The sequence below is a fragment of the Diadema antillarum genome, unplaced genomic scaffold, assembly GCF_040938485.1.
Source record: "Diadema antillarum isolate AM-2024a unplaced genomic scaffold, OU_Dant_1.0 seq00000821_RagTag, whole genome shotgun sequence".
NCBI classification, from domain to species: domain Eukaryota; kingdom Metazoa; phylum Echinodermata; class Echinoidea; order Diadematoida; family Diadematidae; genus Diadema; species Diadema antillarum.
In genome coordinates, this window is record NW_027271698.1 from 2,134,202 (window position 1) to 2,152,245 (window position 18,044).

Here is an 18,044-nt window from a genome sequence, read left to right on the forward strand (position 1 = left end):
CACAGATCATTAATGTTGCTAGATGCTTTAGACAGCTTCCAAATTTGAATTACTTTTCTCCTTTTCTATCTGAACTATCACCAAGTGGATGGTGCACTTTCGTTCTTAAGGCATTTCAGTAGCTCTAGAAATGCACTGCCTTTAAACTTTGCATATATTTTGTGTCAAATAGTATTCACTTAGTAAATCAATTAGTGCAACAATAGCCCCCTTTAAGTACTGAGTACTTCTCACTGCATAGGCCCTATTTTGTACATACATTGTATAATAGAAATGAAACATACATGTACATGTAGCAAGTCTATAGTGTGCAATACATCACACAGTAATATCACAGATGGCATGTCTAATCAAATTCTATGAGCATATAAAATATATGCATGATAATAACATACCTGTTGATGAACATACAATTTACAGTTCAGAAAAAGAGAAAGGAAAAAACTACAACAATACTGCAATTCCAATTGTTTGGTGAGGGGGTGTGTGAGGGTCTTTAAGCAGCTGCAGTCGACTTCAATTTGTCGGCGAGAGTTGCCAAAATTCTCTCCCAGTTTTCCAACTTGCCGATCACCTCCATACATTGGGAGTAGAACATTAACGGCGCATGTGTCATAAACTAGGCAGTGGCTGTCGGTAGGCAACATTGTGCTACCCTGGTGAGTCACGTTCGACACATGTTCCCATTACCATGTGTTAATGCTCAAGTAAACAGGGGAGAGGGTTGCGTGTGCTTTCCCGTCCAAACACTCTTCGAGAAGCGAGAGGATCCATACCTACCTAGGCGATTTTTCAGTGATTTATACGCAATTTCCTCCAGTCGCATGTATTTCTTGGATGGTCTTTACCACACAAGCAGAGGAAAGATGAGCTGTTTTCTAGACTATGTTATCTCCACTCCGGTTAGACTTTTTTTTTGTCTTTGTCCTTTACTTTTTTTATGGTCTTCAAATAAGTTGTATCTGAAGGACATATGAACTTTTTCTACAGTAATATCTATTCTCATTGTCAATGTCTATATGATGAGTTTTGTTTGCTTTGCATTTTTTTTTTTGCTGACCAGATGATAAAAGATTTGAGACTCCATACTTGAATTTGCCTATCTTTTGCCAGCTTTCGGTAACAAGGGCATAGGAAACGCATTATCACATGCTGATGTTCGGGAGTATGCATTGTTTGTCTTTTGACCAGTTGTTTGTGATTGTTTGTCTGTGCGTAAAAGGTAACCTTCCAGACGCCGGCCCGGGCAGCGCACCTGCAACCGCACACGGGCGACTCTCCCTACAGCGCCGTGCGGGAGCTGGACGAGAAGGAGCGCTGGGTGGAGCGCGCCACCATCGTCACCAAACAAGACCATGAGGAGTATGTGACCATCGCTGCCGACATCATCAACGAGATCATTTCCAGTCTGCCGATCGGGTATGTGATCAATTACTGCAGGTGGGAGTGTCATGATGCGGTGGTGTGTGCACTGGACAGTTAGTACTACCAGTAGGTTACAGGTTCAATCCCATTAGCAGTGCTAGTAGTGCCCGTATATGGGGAGGCATTCATCAGCATTGCTGCATCACGTTTTCATGGCATCCATAGTTCCTGGTACTTCATGGAATATTACATTCCGCTAGTCCTCCCACCTTGTGTCAGCCTAATAAAGTAAAGAGAGAATGTTGCCTAGAAAAAGAAGATGCTGCACAAAGTGTATATGGTCTTGTTTCAGATCAATGGTGTAACTGATGGACAAAATGGCTAAAATTTAGAATTGCTTTTCATGCTTTGAAATGTTGCTGGACATTTCACTTAGGGTTGGTATTTAATGGGAAAAAATGTTTCAGAGCTCCCATATCAATGAAAAGGAAATTACGGGGAGGCATAGTGAAGCATGGGGCTAATTTTAAGAAAAATTAACTTTTCCATTTTTTTGACAAAGAAGCATAGAAATGTCCAACTTCTCTTTCCATCATTATCAATATTTCATGCTTCCGATATACACTCCAAATTTTAGTCAACATTTTTTGATAAGGAGATGTAATTTTTTCATATTTGAGGAGGAAAACTCAAAATATGGCATTTTTTACAAAATGACTGTTTCTTTTTTTAATTTCTTTATTAAAAATGAGAGAAAATGAATCACTAATGGTGTATATAAAACATGCTTAGGAAGTAACACAATGATATAGGTATCACCAGATTTCGGTCATTTTAACTTGTGGTGATATTTTTCTGACTCAGGTGTTTCGGACGTGACTGTTAACAAAAGGCTATTGTTTTGGACGTGACACAGTAGTTAACATACAATTTAACTCATTTTAAGGTGAATAACAAAATCAATTTCATTAGAATTCAAATCTTAATGGTGGCCAAGCCACAATGTATGCATAATTACTCTGTTAAAATGCATTTAACATATTAATAGTATACATGCAGGACATTCGTTTCGGACGTGACGCACAATGTTTACACAAATTTGTGTCTCTAATGTTTGATACAAAGCCTGTCACAAAGCCTTAACTATTGTCTTGGCAAAGCAACGCACTGTATCCCTTAAGCTTGCCTGCCACATTAAAGTGGTGAGGAAAAGCAAATTTATTACCAAATGTCCTATTAACTTGTTGGAAAAAGCTGTAATAGCCAATTCATGCAAAGTACTGTATTTAGTTATCAAGAAACCTGCCATTACACAAGTCGGATACAGGCAATATTGAGATACAGAAGGATTTAGTGATTCATGTCACCTACACACATTTGAAAAAGGTCAGTTTTACAAGTCAGGAATAATGATTGAAGACCACTATAAAGCTTTATAGATCAGTAAAATCCATAATGTTGTTTCGGACGTGACTCTTAAAAGTTTACATGACACAGAGTGAAATAAAGAGCTTGTAGATGCATACATACATGTGCATTCTATGCTGCCAAAAACTCAATCAACCCAGATTGTTTAGTACAAGTTTTCAAGAGTCATGAAGAATACAGGATGTTCAGATGGTTTTATATCCTAGTGAGTGACCTGTGCTTTGTACATAACAACCAAGTCATGGCATCACTAGGATTTATAATCTCATATTTATGATTTCTTACACAAATATTCAAGAATCAGTGCATAAATGATATATGCATTTGATAAATAGCAACAACATTCTCCTGGTGAATTCAAACATATCCTTCAATTGAAGTAGCGCTCACTTGTCTGCTGAAATATGTTACTAGCTAGATAGATTACTACAGTAGTTACCTTTAGAACATCTGTCCAGTTAACTCCTGCACATGCAAACATGCTCAATTGTTTCTGTGCATTTACATGTATGCATATTCAAAGTGAGGAATGCTGTTATTTGTATTTTTGATACCTGTGACAAAGATCGAATCATGGCCTCGAAATTTTGTAGAACTGTACTGGAATCAATTGGTCCTGCACTGTACCATAAGTAACAAGTAAAAAAAAAAATGTTATTTGTAATAAAATGCTAAATATCCTGACTACCATGGTATTTGTGACTGTAGGAACACAAGTTAAATAATGTTATGCATACACATATATATGCCATCAAGATTAAATATATCTAAAGGGTACTTTAGCAGGCAAGATCATATTTACATCCCCTTATACCACTTTTAGTTGCCAGTTTGTTTGTTTGTTTTTTGTACATGTGTCTATATAATCATTAAATTCAAGTTTCGTTTTACATTTTCATTTATTTAAATTTATCTATTTACAAGTGCATTGCTTGTTCAAATATATTGCACTACCCTGTCTGTCTATGATGCAATGCCCTTTACTGTATACAAAATATGTTGGGACATCTTATGTACATGTATCTAGCTCACTTGGGGATGTACAAGTACAGTTCTTACAATGTGTATACATGTCCTTTAAACATTCATTTTTATCAGCTATTCTAACGCTAAATCAGCTTCTGGTTGGGAGTGGATGGTATATGATGTGATTTCAAGTTTACATCTCTTTAATTCAATTTGGAGTTTGATTGTTCTCAAAATATATTACAGTATATGTCCATATGCACAACCTGTAAAACTTGACTTGTCATATTTTGGTAGAGCAGATTGAGATGCACGAAAGAATGACCCTTATAGAATTGAGAAGGGGAGTTGTAAAAGTATCTTACTGCTCATAGCCCTCTCCCAGTTATTAGTACTCACACTCTAGTTTCATACATCTTTAATAATATCCCAGTTCAACTGCGCAGTGCACTAAGGTGGAACTTCATGGGGGGGGGGGGGGGGGGGGATAGTTGACTAAGGGTAACTTGCCTGGATAGTTACATTTCCAGATCAAGTGATTATTCCTTACAAAAATGTTTATTAATGGGGTGCAGTTTATCTGAAATCAGGATTGACCCTACTCATACACTGTACAAGTAGGGAGAGAAGTCTGACATTTTGATTTTCACAGTATTCTCAGTACTACAGTTTGTGTGTTTACAGAAGTTGATGTAACAAATATCAATGAATTATTAATGAAACTGATTCAATATTCACTGCACTTTAGCATGACACTAATTTAATAACATACAGTGTACATGCACTGCTGCAGCATGCTTATGAGTCGCTGTGCAATATATTGTACAGAAATATAACATGTGAATGTCCAATCAGAACATTATGCAATATCCATGTCCATACATGAATCTAATATTCTTGACAAATAAAGGTGAAAAAGAAAGAAAAATAAGTAATGGTAAGTTAATTTTTTTCCAAATAGTTTGCCATGCATTGGTATTTCAATGAAACTGACTTAAAACACAAATGGATGTGAGCAAAATTGTATAGAATTCACGTAAAAAGTAATGTTAACACTAATGTGTCACGTCCGAAACAGTGTTTACTATAATACAAACATCTGTTGCTTTTCAAACTACCAAGAATTTGAATAAACTGCAGAGAGACTATGTAAGAGATATCAAATATGAGTTACATACTGAAGATATTACACATATTTTGAAACCCTACTCCCCATTTTCCCTCTGTGGATGAGAAAATGAAAGACACTCAGTTATCCCAATCCTAGGTTAAAATTAGGCATACTTGTGTCTCTGGGCAAGTAGGTGCCATTAAATAATGTTAGTTGTAGTTCATTCTACATCTTGTACCGTGTAAATGATAATGATACAAGAAGAATGAGTGAACAAATGTATATTGCTGTGTCTGGTCCATTTGTCTAGAGATAAAATAGGTTGTTAAAACGTCACGTCCGAAACACCCTTTGTTTACATTACTCCAAAATGTACAAATGAACCTGAGCTGACATAATTCATGCATACATTTAACCAGTGTGTTGTTATGAAAGTCAGACAAGCAACTATTTACCTGGTAAGTCTGTTAGTGGAGAACCTGACTTGAAAGTTATCATGTGTATGTTTCGGATGTGACATGGTGTTTCGGACGCGACATGTGTTAACGGAAAACATAAAATTCCCAGAAAATTTTTATTAAAAAACGAATACTTTTCTAATATTCACAGACTCTTATGAGAGTAGCAGTGGTGATTTAGAAATTGTGAAAACTGCTTAGTTATGTTTTTTTGTATTGATTATCTCAATTTGAAATTTGTTTCGGACGTGACAAAAAGTTAACGGAAAATTGTTAACAAAAATGTATTTTTGAATGTTTTCTATTCAAGCATGGGTGATGCCTTCATACTGCTATATGTAAATCTACACATCATTGGCCATGCCTTGAATAATGATTTGATGCTCTCTTTTTGAATAACTTATTCCAAGCACTAATTCTCCTAGACCCTAATTTGTTAACGGAAAATGTCACGTCCGAAACACCCCTTTAAAGGTAGTGTCACATACACATATGAGATGTTGTAGTGTTCCAATGGTGATAGGTATTTAGTATGACTCCTCTTCTTCTACAACAGCAATAATAAGATTTGAATTTTGGAAAGCTTCATAGCATAATATTGATTACCCTAAAACCTTGTAAAATTTGTCCCTGAAGAATGGCACTCTTGGACCACGTATGCCTCCCTGGCAAGGAGATGAATTGACCACATAAGTTTGTTATGCTACGGGAGGTAGCACTTTTAGTGCCCTTTCAAACCACCAAAGGAAAAGGGAACACGACTTTGTACTTATTTTTTAGAGTTCATAAAGTAGTCATTTTCAAAGTTACACCATTGATCTGAAACAAGACCATATGTCTTTGCCAATTTGCTTAGAATTAAAAGGCACCACTAGACAAGGACTTTGTTTTTGGTACATGTATACAATGTATCACTGAACTATTGTAATACCAGGTCCATTAAAAGGGACAACTTTTACGTGTGTAATCTGTGGCCGGGTTGACGCTCTGACACTGCATCACTTCTTGGAATACATTGTAGGTAAAGCGATATATGGCTGGCCCCTGCATATGCCCAGTGGCAATCACCTTGGTGCATACATACACTGTAGGGCCGATGCTTTACTATTATCGAAACAGTGGACCCAATAATTCATAAACAGTAAGCATTGAATATATGCGTACCTTTAAAACACATAACCAGACAAGTCATAAAAAAATTGTTACACTCCATCAATCCCATGTTTGTTATTTATCATTTGTTGTATTTGTCTTCACACAAATCACAGCCATGCTGTAGATATTTCAGTGGCATGCATTTTTGAGACAAAAAGAAAAAAATACATCAGATAAACAAAAGTTTCAGTTGGCCTAGAGGTCTCCTTTAAGTGACTTTCTGGAACCACATACAAACCAAAGCCTTCCTCAACCTAGACTGTGGTAATGACTTACACGTGTCTCACAGTGAATGTATTGGGAGAAAGACTACATGCAGAGATGCTGTCAGTCAGAAACACACAGCAGCAGCATTGGAAAAATGTGTGCAGACCCAATTTTGTGTGTTACCACCCAATTTTGTGTGTTACCGTGGTAACTCCATGTGTCATGGAAGTGAAGGGAAGAATTCTGTCATATTGCTCTAATTAACCCACTCTATGCCAATGAATCAAATATGCACAAATTTCACAGACACACACCTATGGACATTCAATTCTGGTACACAGAAGGTTAAGGGATAGTGAAGGTAGCCAGTGTCTATACTGTAAAAGTGGATATTTTCGCGTGACTAATTTTTTTGCGCTCGGCCGGGTAAGAAGAGATTTGCGGGTTTTTGATTCAGCGGAATCAAGACATCAACCACTGGAACATATAGCATCCAAAAATATTTGTGTGCTTTTATTTTCACGCTAGTATCTGGTTGCGCGAGATGCGCGACAATTTCAACACAGCGAAAATCTCCACTTTTACAGTAGGCCTACCCCTTTATCATTTTCAGAACATGTATCAGCAAGTAAAAAACCGAATGTTACGTCCAATATTCCATCAAATATTTACCAGCACAATTATTCTACATGTATTTCTTTATCATTTCGTTCCTGTCTTCTTCCTGCTGTGAAGGTTAAAGGGATCTTATAGTATTGGTTGAGACCTAATTTCAGGTTTCTAACATTTTTTGTTGAGATAATGAGAAACCTCTTATGAAATATGAAAGAGCGTGTAATTCTATGAGGAATTCAACGTTTATTTGATGAAAATTGGTTTTGAAATGGCTGAGATATCCAAAAAAGGGCGATTCTAATAAAGTGTGGGACCCACACTTCATTATGATCGCTTTGTTTTACTTTGTTTTTGGATGTTTCAGTCATTCCAAACCCGATTTCCATCAAATAAACTTTGAATTCCTCTTAAAATGGTATGCTCTGTACTATATCATAAGTGTTTTCTTGGTATTTCGCAAAAAGTTAGAAGCCCAATTCTCATCTCCACCAATACTGTACCATCCCTTTAAACTTCTGGTTGTTTATGCCAAGTAGAGTAGTATAAAACAATCTGCCATTGGGATAAGAACATGGTCAGAGGAAATCATTCATTGATGATGTTGTTTGTCGGTTATCATTCGTTTTCTTCCTGTGACCCTGTCTTTCTGCAAGCATCAAAGGTCGTTTGGTACTCAGAGAACTCACCTGCCTGTTTGGCTGGGTTTGCTGACCTTACCACACCAGTTGAAAGAAGTCACTCTCTCCCACAGTCCAATGTCTACTCTCTTAGTAGGACTTAAGACTTCTATCTCAGTTTCAATGTATCATTTGAGTGTGGCCCACAGTTTTCAAACTCATAACTTGTAACTCGTAAGGGAAACTTTGCTCCTCCCCCCCCCCCCCCCCGAAAATAAAAACAAAAACAAAAACAAAACAACTAAACTTAATTGAGATTAGGTAGTGCAAGCAGTGAGCATTGGACATTTGAAAGTGTTAGCACCATTAGTCAAGTAGTGACAGGAATGTGATCATATTAATACCAGCGAATTAGTCAATATTACTTCAAAATAAATTTCTAAGGCATTTACATAGTTTCCAATGCTTCTTTAACCATGATATTATGGAGTTTACTTGTAGTATGAGAGCCTCAATGAGAGACAGTACAACAATTGTTTCAGTTGGATTTTTTTTTTTCATGGTGGTATTATGGAATAGTGATAGGTGAGTTTGTTTTGTAAATGACTGAATTAAAGGGATGGTACAGTATTGGTGGGGATGAAAATTGGACTTTAACATTTTTGTGAGATACCAAGAAAACACATGATATAATACAGAGCATACCATTTTAAGAGAAATTCAAAGTTTATTTGATGAAAATCAGGTTTGGAATGACTGAAACATCAAAAAAACAAAGTAAAACAAAGCGATCGTAATAAAGTGTGGGTCCCACACTCTATTAGAATTGCTCTTTTTTGGATAACTCAGTCATTTCAAAACCAATTTTCATTAAATAAACGTTGAATTCCTCATAGAATTACATGCTCTTCCATATTTCATAAGAGGTTTCTCATTATCTCACAAAAAGAAACCTGAAATAAGGTCTCAACCAAAACTGTACGATCCTTTAAGCATGACTTTGGTATCATTGTCTGTCTTGAACTTCAGTGTAAGCTATTTGCATATCAGATAAATCTTTAAAGGGATTGTACAGTTTTGGTTGAGACCTAATTTCAGGTTTCTAACACTTTTTGGTGAGATAATGAGAAACCTCTTATGAAATATGAAAGAGCATGTAATTCTATGAGGAATTCAATGTTTATTTGATGAAAATTGGTTTTGAAATGGCTGAGATATCCAAAAAAGAGTGATTCTAATAAAGTGTGGGACCCACAGTTTATTATGATCGCTTTGTTTTACTTTGTTTTTGGATGTTTCAGTCATTCCAAACCGGATTTTCATCAAATAAACTTTGAATTCCACTTAAAATAGTATGCTCTGTAATATATCATAAGTGTTTTCTTGATATCTCACAAAAAGTTAAAAGCCCAATTCTCATCTCCACCAATACTGTATCATCCCTTTAATAGTAAATCTTATTTTGAGTGGTTAAAGAATGATGAACATCATCCCCTCTTCTTCACACCTCATGTAGCTTTTTACAAGAGACAGGCCTACATCATACAATATACAGTTCCTCATATTAAAGGACAAGTTCACCTTCATAAACATAAGGATTGAGAGAATGTAGCATTATTAGTAGAACACATCAGTGAAAGTTTGAGGAAAATTGGACAATCGATGCAAAAGTTATGAATTTTTAAAATTTTTGTGTTGGAACCGCTGGATGAGGAGACTACTACAGCTTGTGAGTCATATGCGTACAACAGTATAAAGAAAATGTAAAGAAAATTCAACATATTTTCACTTTTTTCGCATAATAAAAGAGCACTTGACTTGACTCTTTCTAAAGGCAGGGGGAATAATATTACCCATAACATTCGTCGGTAACGAGTCGAGGGAATGTGTACTTTTTGCAAAAGATGAAATTTTGTGAAATTCTCTTTATATTTTCCTTATATTGTTGTACGCATGTGACATCTAAGTTATTCACACACTGCAGTAGTCTTCTCATCCAGCGGTTACTGAACAAAAACTTCAAAAATTCATAACTTTTGAACGGATTGTCCAATTTTCCTCAAACTTTCAATGATGTGTTCTACTAATATTGCTACATTCTCTCAATCCTTATGTTTATGAAGGTGAACTTGTCCTTTAAGGTTCACATCATTTCGTAGTCACAACTTTATTCTTGTGACTGCAAGTTTTCTAAAGCTACAAAAGTCTAGAGATTAATCATGTGATTATAATGCTGCAAGGGAAATGAGTTGGAATCTCTTTTCTGAGTGTATAATATAGAGCACATAGAAACGATGTGTGTCTGGTGCAGTAGACTAATTCTGTGTCTTTTTTATCTTTATTTTTTTCATTTCCTGTCTTTTCCAAAAGCGGTAATACTACTTCTGCTGAATCGTGTTCACCAAACCCTCTCAAAGTGGAGGGTATTCTCGAAGTTCCCAAGGAGTTCGCCGACCCGGTGCCCGCGCAGGGCCTTGGCCAGGGGTCAGATAGGGACCAAACCTCCGCCCCTACCCCCGAGGGCGGGGACTCGCCGCAGCCCCCCGTCGCCATGGACGACAGCGTGTCGCCCTCGCCTCCGCCACCGGAGCCAGTCCGCAAGAACATCTACGAGCTTAGCGACGAGGACATGGCAAACATGAATCCATTTCAATGTGAGCATTAACTATGTCATTGCGTATGAGATTGTAGAGCCTTCATAAGACGACAGAGAAGAGAATAGCTTGTTTACGCTGTATTACAATTTAAAGGCACAGTTTAAGGGTAAAACATAGTTTCCAAATGCATGCAGAAACTGCCAATTTTTGCTCTAGAATAGACACATGAGCATAAGAATTTGTGTGAAATAATGCTATGAGAACATAATTTCAATTGGGTAACAACAGAAATGCAAAATATCAGCCAAAAAGTTACGCCGGAAGTATTGCAGTCTCAGAACATGTCATATCGTGGATTGCTATGTAATTTTTACGACATGATGGTACATAGAGTTATGGTTTGGACATGGTACAGGAATTTGTAATAATTGTGCAGCAAAGTTTCCAGTTTAAAATAATGTAATTTGTCACATGAAATGAAATGAAATGTAAATTAAGCAATAATGCTATTAAATGTAAGTATCTCCTTGTTTGATTTGGAGAGGACATCTTTTGAATTGGTACTGCATGTTTGACCATTTGGATTTGCTTAGTTATCATTCACTTTGATGTCAAGATTTGAAGTGGGGTGAGGTAAACAGGTATTAATGTTTTAGGCCATGGTGAATACACAGAAATAGAGTTCTCCAAAGTACTGCATTTTTTTTATGCCAATCATTTCTTGATAAGACCAGGGATTTCACTGAATGCTTTTTGAGCATGTGATGCATATTATAAAACATGATATATTCGCGGCATGAAAATTTCGCGAATTGGAGCCGACGGCCTTTCTCCCAGCATGAAATTTTCGCGAATTGTCACTGGCATCCAATGTAAATTGTGTAGGCGAGAACTTTCACGTGCATTTCAATTTCGTGAATGTTGGCGCTCGCAAAATTTGTGAAATTGAAATGCACGCGAACATTCCTCGTTTTACAGTACTCAAGATGCATAGCTACACTTCCTAGGAGGCAAATACCTTTATGTGTCTTTATTTTCCTTGTTCCCCGTCCCATTACAGCAAAGAAGGGCATGCAGAACTCCCCACCCATCAGGAGGAGGTCGCCAGCACGAACCAATCAGAACGAGAACAGAGACGACTTCAACTACGAGGAAATCAAGGACCCGTTCGGCACCTCCGCCAAGATGGCCAACTCCCCCAAGGCAAAGTGAGTCTCTGCTTCCAAAACACCAGTATGTGCAGCAGTGTGCGTTATAGAATGGGTAGCGAGAATCCTGCTATCTCATATTGGTCGAGAGCTATGTGTTGATGTTTTACTGGCCGCATGCTGAGTAACAGTGGTAAACATATCATCGCGCACTTGTAGCAAGGGTACGTGCTCTTGTAGCAAGGATTTGTACCCTAAGCAAGCGTTTGCGCTCTTAGTGTGAGACGCCTACTGACTAAAAATCATGCATCCAGTAAGTACTGGATGCATGGTTTTGAAGCACTGGATGCATGATTTTGGGGCTCTCGTCTATGGCAAGCCAAACGGAAATGCATCCAGTAAGTTTGCCATTGGGTAACATGACAGAAAAAATGGATTTTTGGCAAGAAAATTACCCACTCTATAACACAGATGATGCACATATCTTTTCGTGCGTCAGTCAGTGTATGCAGTAACTATACAGGGATGCCAGTTTTCCGGCAATAGCCAGAATTCTGGCTTTTTCATATTTTGGTGTCCAATTTCCGGCTTCGTGATATTTCCGTCTGTGTGGGAAAGCCGGAAAACACGAGAAAGAAAGAAAGAAAGAAAAACGAAAAAATATGATCATCTAAACTTATGGGACATTCACTTTCACGATTTCCGTAGTATGTTTGGCATATACTTGGGCATGAGAATATCACAAAATGACTGTCATGCAAAACTAGCGCGATGTTGCTGCTGCTAGCCGGGACTTGCAACACGTGCGATGATAGCGATCAAACAGTGTGTGGTGTTTCGATGCGATGTACTATGTGCGGTTGTGGCCGCGGTGCATGAATCATACTGCGCTCTCGCTATAGCTACAGCGCTGAGACGGTGTGGTGAGTCGATTGAGTCAGCTGAACGAAGCAAAACTACGGTTTTACGGCACTAGGACTTTTTTATTTTTGTTACAAATTCCTTTTTTTTTCTAGAATACGACCACATTATTGTCTGGAAAGCGTTTTATATCAGCACGTGCGATCGCGATCGAACAACGTGTGGTGTTTCTAGGCGATGTACGTACTATATGTGCGGTGCATGGATCATGCTGCGCTCTCGCTATAGCTACAGCGCTGAGAGAGTATGGTGAGTTGATCGAGTCAGCTGAACGAAGCAAAACTACAGAGTTTACGGCACTAGGACTTCTTTATTTTTGCTATAAATTCGTTTCTCTGGATTAGATTTGAGGGAAGAAGAGCCCTCAGAAATGCTCAGATTGCACCAGAGAGCATCTAAGAACCCCAGAGCTTCCAGGGCCCTTGAGCGTGCCCTGGATCCCGGCCGAAGGGACTTCGCGCTCGTGATGTGCGCTTTGCGCACATCAATTTCGTTCACAAAAAAAATTTCTGGCCCAAGAGCAATTTGCCACTGGCATCCCTGAACTATAGAATTTAGCCTAAATCCAGTTGTCTTCGCCTCGTGGTTTATGCATTCCATAGTTACCTCATGCACACAATTCCAACTGATGCACTCAGACCTGTGCGTCATTTGTATACTGTCTCTGAACTGTGATGGGTCTTTGTGCATGAGCTAGTGGTGTTTGTGTGGTCCTTCAAGTGCTCCAGTTAATGTGCCTTGAGATCAGGCATGATATTCTGCAGAGTTAAAGGCAGCCGATCGTCATCCCTAATGGTACATAAACTCCGAACGACCGAAGTTTGTGCATGCAATTGCGCAATACCAGACTCGGTGCTATATCCATGTGCTGCCACGGAGACACGTGTGTGTATGTGCGTGTGTGTGTGTACGCATCATACACAAACATTGTGACCGCGAGCTGCGGTGATTGGAGGAGAGAGGCCAGAAGACGCGTGGCTGTTTTGGCCTCTCTTCATGTGCATGGCCATGGGCACTGAGAGTGTGTGTCCATTCGGAAGCTCTCGTGGCTCGCTCGGACAGCCATTTTGGGTCAGGAGATTTGTAGCACAGAACTCTTGTAGTCTGGAGTGTTGTTTGCTGATCCATTGAGCCTGCGCTATTCTCATTCAGGGTCACTACATTTGATACAGAATGGGGGAGGCAGCGTGTTGCGTTCGTCTCCGTGCCGCACAAATCACTCGCCACGATTGAGTGCCTTTAAATCCAATTTCAAACTTGTTTTCTCTCCAGTCTATACCCATTTTGCTTTTTCCATGTATCAAAATCACCTGAAAATGTGGATTTCCCATTTTTTTCAACACATCTCAATATCATCCCTGCTTGAGATCCTGATAAAGTCACCATGTTCAAACTGGTTTTGTTTTCTGGCTGATGCATTGATCTCAAAATGTAGGCCGGGGTACTGTTTGGGGATTGCCAACAAATATGCCTCAATTCCTGTGAATTTGTGGGAAAAAAAAGAAAATAGGCTTCCTTTGAACTGATACACAGATTTATATTTTTGTGATACAGATACAATATTGCTTTTTTTCATAAGGACATTTTTATATCTTGTTTAAGGAGTACTTAACTAACACTGAATAGGTAAAATTCGATTGAATTTGGAAAGAAACCCTGCCCCCCCCCCATAAAAAAAAGAAAAAGAGAGAGAGAGAGAGAGAGGAAATGATCATCTCAACTGCTAATCTTCTTGCTTGGGCAGAAGGTTATGTTGAATTAATTGAATATGTTTTTTTATGTCTCTATACAAATATAATGTCTCTACACAAATATAAAGCATATATCTGATGTTGGGAATTTTGATTGTCTGTAGAGATGCATGTAACACACTGGTAGCTTCATGATATGTCGTGAAGATCTCCTACATTTTCATTGCAACTGTTACAGGGGAACCTCCTAACAAGGACCCCAAAACCTTGGCAATTACCTTGTATCAGATTTCTCACTATATCAGGGTACAAAACAGAGAAATATAATGACTTTGGACCTGCAAAATCAACTTTTTATAAGAGGGTTTTGTTCTATATCCAGAGCTCCCAACCATTCTAAATTTGGAGGAAAGAATCTGAATTTTGGCAATTCCCAACTCAGGTATTTCAGTAGGATTTTCCTATTTTCCTTGATGATTTTACCACACACTCCTATGGAAACTTTCTTTCTTTCCTACTTTTGAGCCAAATCACCCCTATTTTTAGTTTTAAAGGTTAGCAGGTCTGTATATCCAACATCCATATGATGAGGTTCCACTTTATATTCATTGTCTTTGCTCTCTCCGGTGTCACAGATCACGCTCGCCGAGGAAGCGGTCTCCCAAGAAGGCCACACCCACCAAGAAGCCGGCCGAGGATACGGCCCCGGCAGAAGAGAAGTTGGACGGAGAGAAACTGAACGGAGAGATCTCCCTTCCGTCTCCCGAGGACGTGGTGCTGCGGCCGGAGACGAACGGAGCCCACGAGGATGGGGAGGGCCCCAAGGAGGATGAGGGAGGTGTGCATTTGCTGTCGACGGGAGATGGAGACAGCGGCGTCGCCAGCGCCGAAGAGAGGCAGCCGGACGACGTCCTCGCCGTCAACGGAGAACCCACCCAAGCCTTTGATGCTCAAGGTATACAGTCCACCTCTCACTTCCCTTCTATGCTGAACCCCCCATTCATCACCTCCTGGAAGTTTGACCTGCCCCAACCATATCATGATGTTCTGTTTCAAATGAAAGAGAATTTTACAAACATATCTTTCACTTACAACATGAACAAAATTAATGGTATGTGGTATTGCTTGCTTGCTTGAGTTGATATAAAAAAAAAAAAATCACATACGTTCTTTTCTTTCAATTATACTATTTGCATGAAGTCTCATTTTGTACAATTTATGGAGATGACTGGTATGGGAACAGAATAGACTGTTTAGATTGTTATCTTTGCAAGTGCAAAAATGTGTTTGTGAAATCCTCTTTCATTTCATACAGAACATTATTCTTGTTCTTCAGGTAATGGAGATTTGATGTCCATTCGCTTCATGTTGCTATACTGTAAAAGTGGTTATTTTCGCGCGACTAATTTTTTGCACTTGGCCGGGTAAGAGGAGTTTCGCGTGTTTTTATTTCCGCGGAATCAAGACACCAAGTACAGGTACATATGGCAAGCAAAAACATTCGCACGCTTTTATTTTCGCGCTAGTGTCTGGACACCGCGAAAATTTCCACTTGTACAGTATTCAGTTCACTCTCTGCATTTGATCATTCTGCATGCTTTCTGTGATATTTTGAGTACCAGTTATATGGTTAAATGAGAGCAATGGTACTGGAGCAGCACTCTGTGTAACTGTAAACTTACTTTTAGATGTTCACTGTTTCATAGAGCTAATGCTCAGCAATAGCCCAAGATTCAAGATTCATCACAGATGTCTTTGTATAGAAAAAAAGTAGCTTATTAATTTAATTGCATGAGTGACTGTCATTATAACAAGGTCCTCAGGACTGGCACATTTCATCATACCCAAACACATGAAGTTTTTAAAGATATATACACGGAGATGATAATTTTGGACCTGAATCTTCACTTTTTGTAAATAAATTTCATTATAACTGTGTGCGCTTTCATTAGAGCACACTGTATCTGATTAGAGGTTTCAGTTATAATAGATTTAAACATTGATTACTGCTTGCAAATATATGACGTATATTCAGAGTGCACATTAAAAATTTTACTTCTCTCATCCTCATCCTCTCATCTTACAGGAGGTGTTCCCGCCGTCATTGATGATGATGAGTTCACACCAGGTGAAGGTGAGTTTCTTGCAACTGATTCTTTTTCATTGTGCATGACAGTGCCACTAGGGGGCGCTTGTGTGGTTCCTCATCATTGACAATGTTGACATGGTTTGCTCTGTGTGTGTTCTTGCAAGTAAACCTGGAGAAGGTTATGGGACTGCCAATGTTTGATGAAGTGTTTATTTTTAGTTGGTTGATATTGGGTTATTTGATTTGGTAAACTGAGCAGTATTTACTCACGATGTAAAGAAGTGAAATTCGGTGTTGCATTGTTCCTGAAAGGTATGTCATCTTGTGTGTGACTGATACTCACAATCCATTTTGGTTTAACGAGATGGAATTCAAGAGCATTCTGCCCCATTCTACCCTACATCATAACAAGTTATGATAGGGTTGTCCTGCATTCAAGGAAAAGTTGGTCATAAAATGGGACAATTTTTTTTTCGGTCATTATTTTGAGTGGAAAAATATAGAGGAATCTATATTAGAATTTTGTTCCAGAATGTCTTCCGTCATGGATTTGTCATGACAGAATGTCTATTCCATTGGTATTTTGTCATTCTTTTCATGTGTGACTACATTCTCTATCTCTCGTGTTACTTAATTGAAAAGAAATCACAGAACTTTTATTTGATTTCCTTCAATATTAATGACCATTCTTTGACTGAAAAAAGGAAGAAAAGTGGTAAATAAACTTTTGATGTTAAACCATCCCCAAAATCAAGCATTTCATGCTGTCTACCTGTGGAAATATGCTTTATATGTAGACCTAGTAATCTATTCAAAGATGACTAAAGATTCTTTAGTTCTTAAAAACAGATAATACTGTTTGCTGGCTTTTTTTTTTTCAGCTGTATTCCTGTTACCTATTAAATCAACACAAATTCATTTTGTGTGTGAATTGCTATTCACACCTGCACAGATTTAAAGACTTATTACACAGAGGGTAAAGTTTCTCTGCATAAAAGATCAATCTGAAAGATTCGGTCAAGCCCGCTCCTGTTATGTAGGCCTTTTTACAAAGCATGACATTGATCGCTCTCACAGTAGACATTGCAGTGCAATGGAACAGTATTGCAAGACTGTAAATCATGCAGCCTGGTATGAGGCGAGACACATTTTAAGTCCTGTCTGTACTAAGTCATTTCCCAAGTGGATTTCTCACTAAACCTTAAGGATTTTGTAGGCTGATCTGTTGATCCCATGAGAACCATTGTCTCAGTTACAGGAAAGTCTATTGTGCTTGAAATAAGAACAAAAAAGATAAGGTATTGCGTTGCATTCTCATTCACACTTACTTCATCCACACTGATCCATCTTAAGTACGTAAGATTCATGATTCCATTGTTTTTTCTCCACATTTTTCTTTCTCCTTATCATGCTTCTGCGATCACTAACTCTTCCCTTCCTTTCATCTCTACCACAAACAATGTGTTAAATTGTGTCTTTAACTGCATGGATTATTTCTCCATCCTTTTTCACTTTTCTGCGTTTGACCTTTCCTACCTTTGACCTTTCACCCATGTCCATATTGATTGTCCACATAATCTATTGCTTGTGATGTTCTGTGGTAACCATTTGTGTTGTACATCCTTTTTTTCCTCCTATTTTTTCTAAACTATTGTTCCATTCTTTGCTCTCCATTT

At 38.3% G+C, this 18,044-nt stretch overlaps 1 protein-coding gene across 3 annotated transcripts in view; it reads left to right on the forward strand.

The window, feature by feature from the left end:
- LOC139739851 (uncharacterized) overlaps positions 1–18,044 on the forward strand; it is a 79,769-nt gene that overhangs the window by 34,225 nt on the left and 27,500 nt on the right. For all 3 annotated transcript variants that reach the window (XM_071650449.1, XM_071650450.1, XM_071650451.1), the window contains 5 exons: positions 1,223–1,419; positions 10,293–10,576; positions 11,580–11,727; positions 14,915–15,234; positions 16,366–16,413. In XM_071650449.1, coding sequence (XP_071506550.1) covers positions 1,223–1,419; positions 10,293–10,576; positions 11,580–11,727; positions 14,915–15,234; positions 16,366–16,413 — 997 coding nt within the window. The remainder of the gene's footprint in view (positions 1–1,222; positions 1,420–10,292; positions 10,577–11,579; positions 11,728–14,914; positions 15,235–16,365; positions 16,414–18,044) is intronic.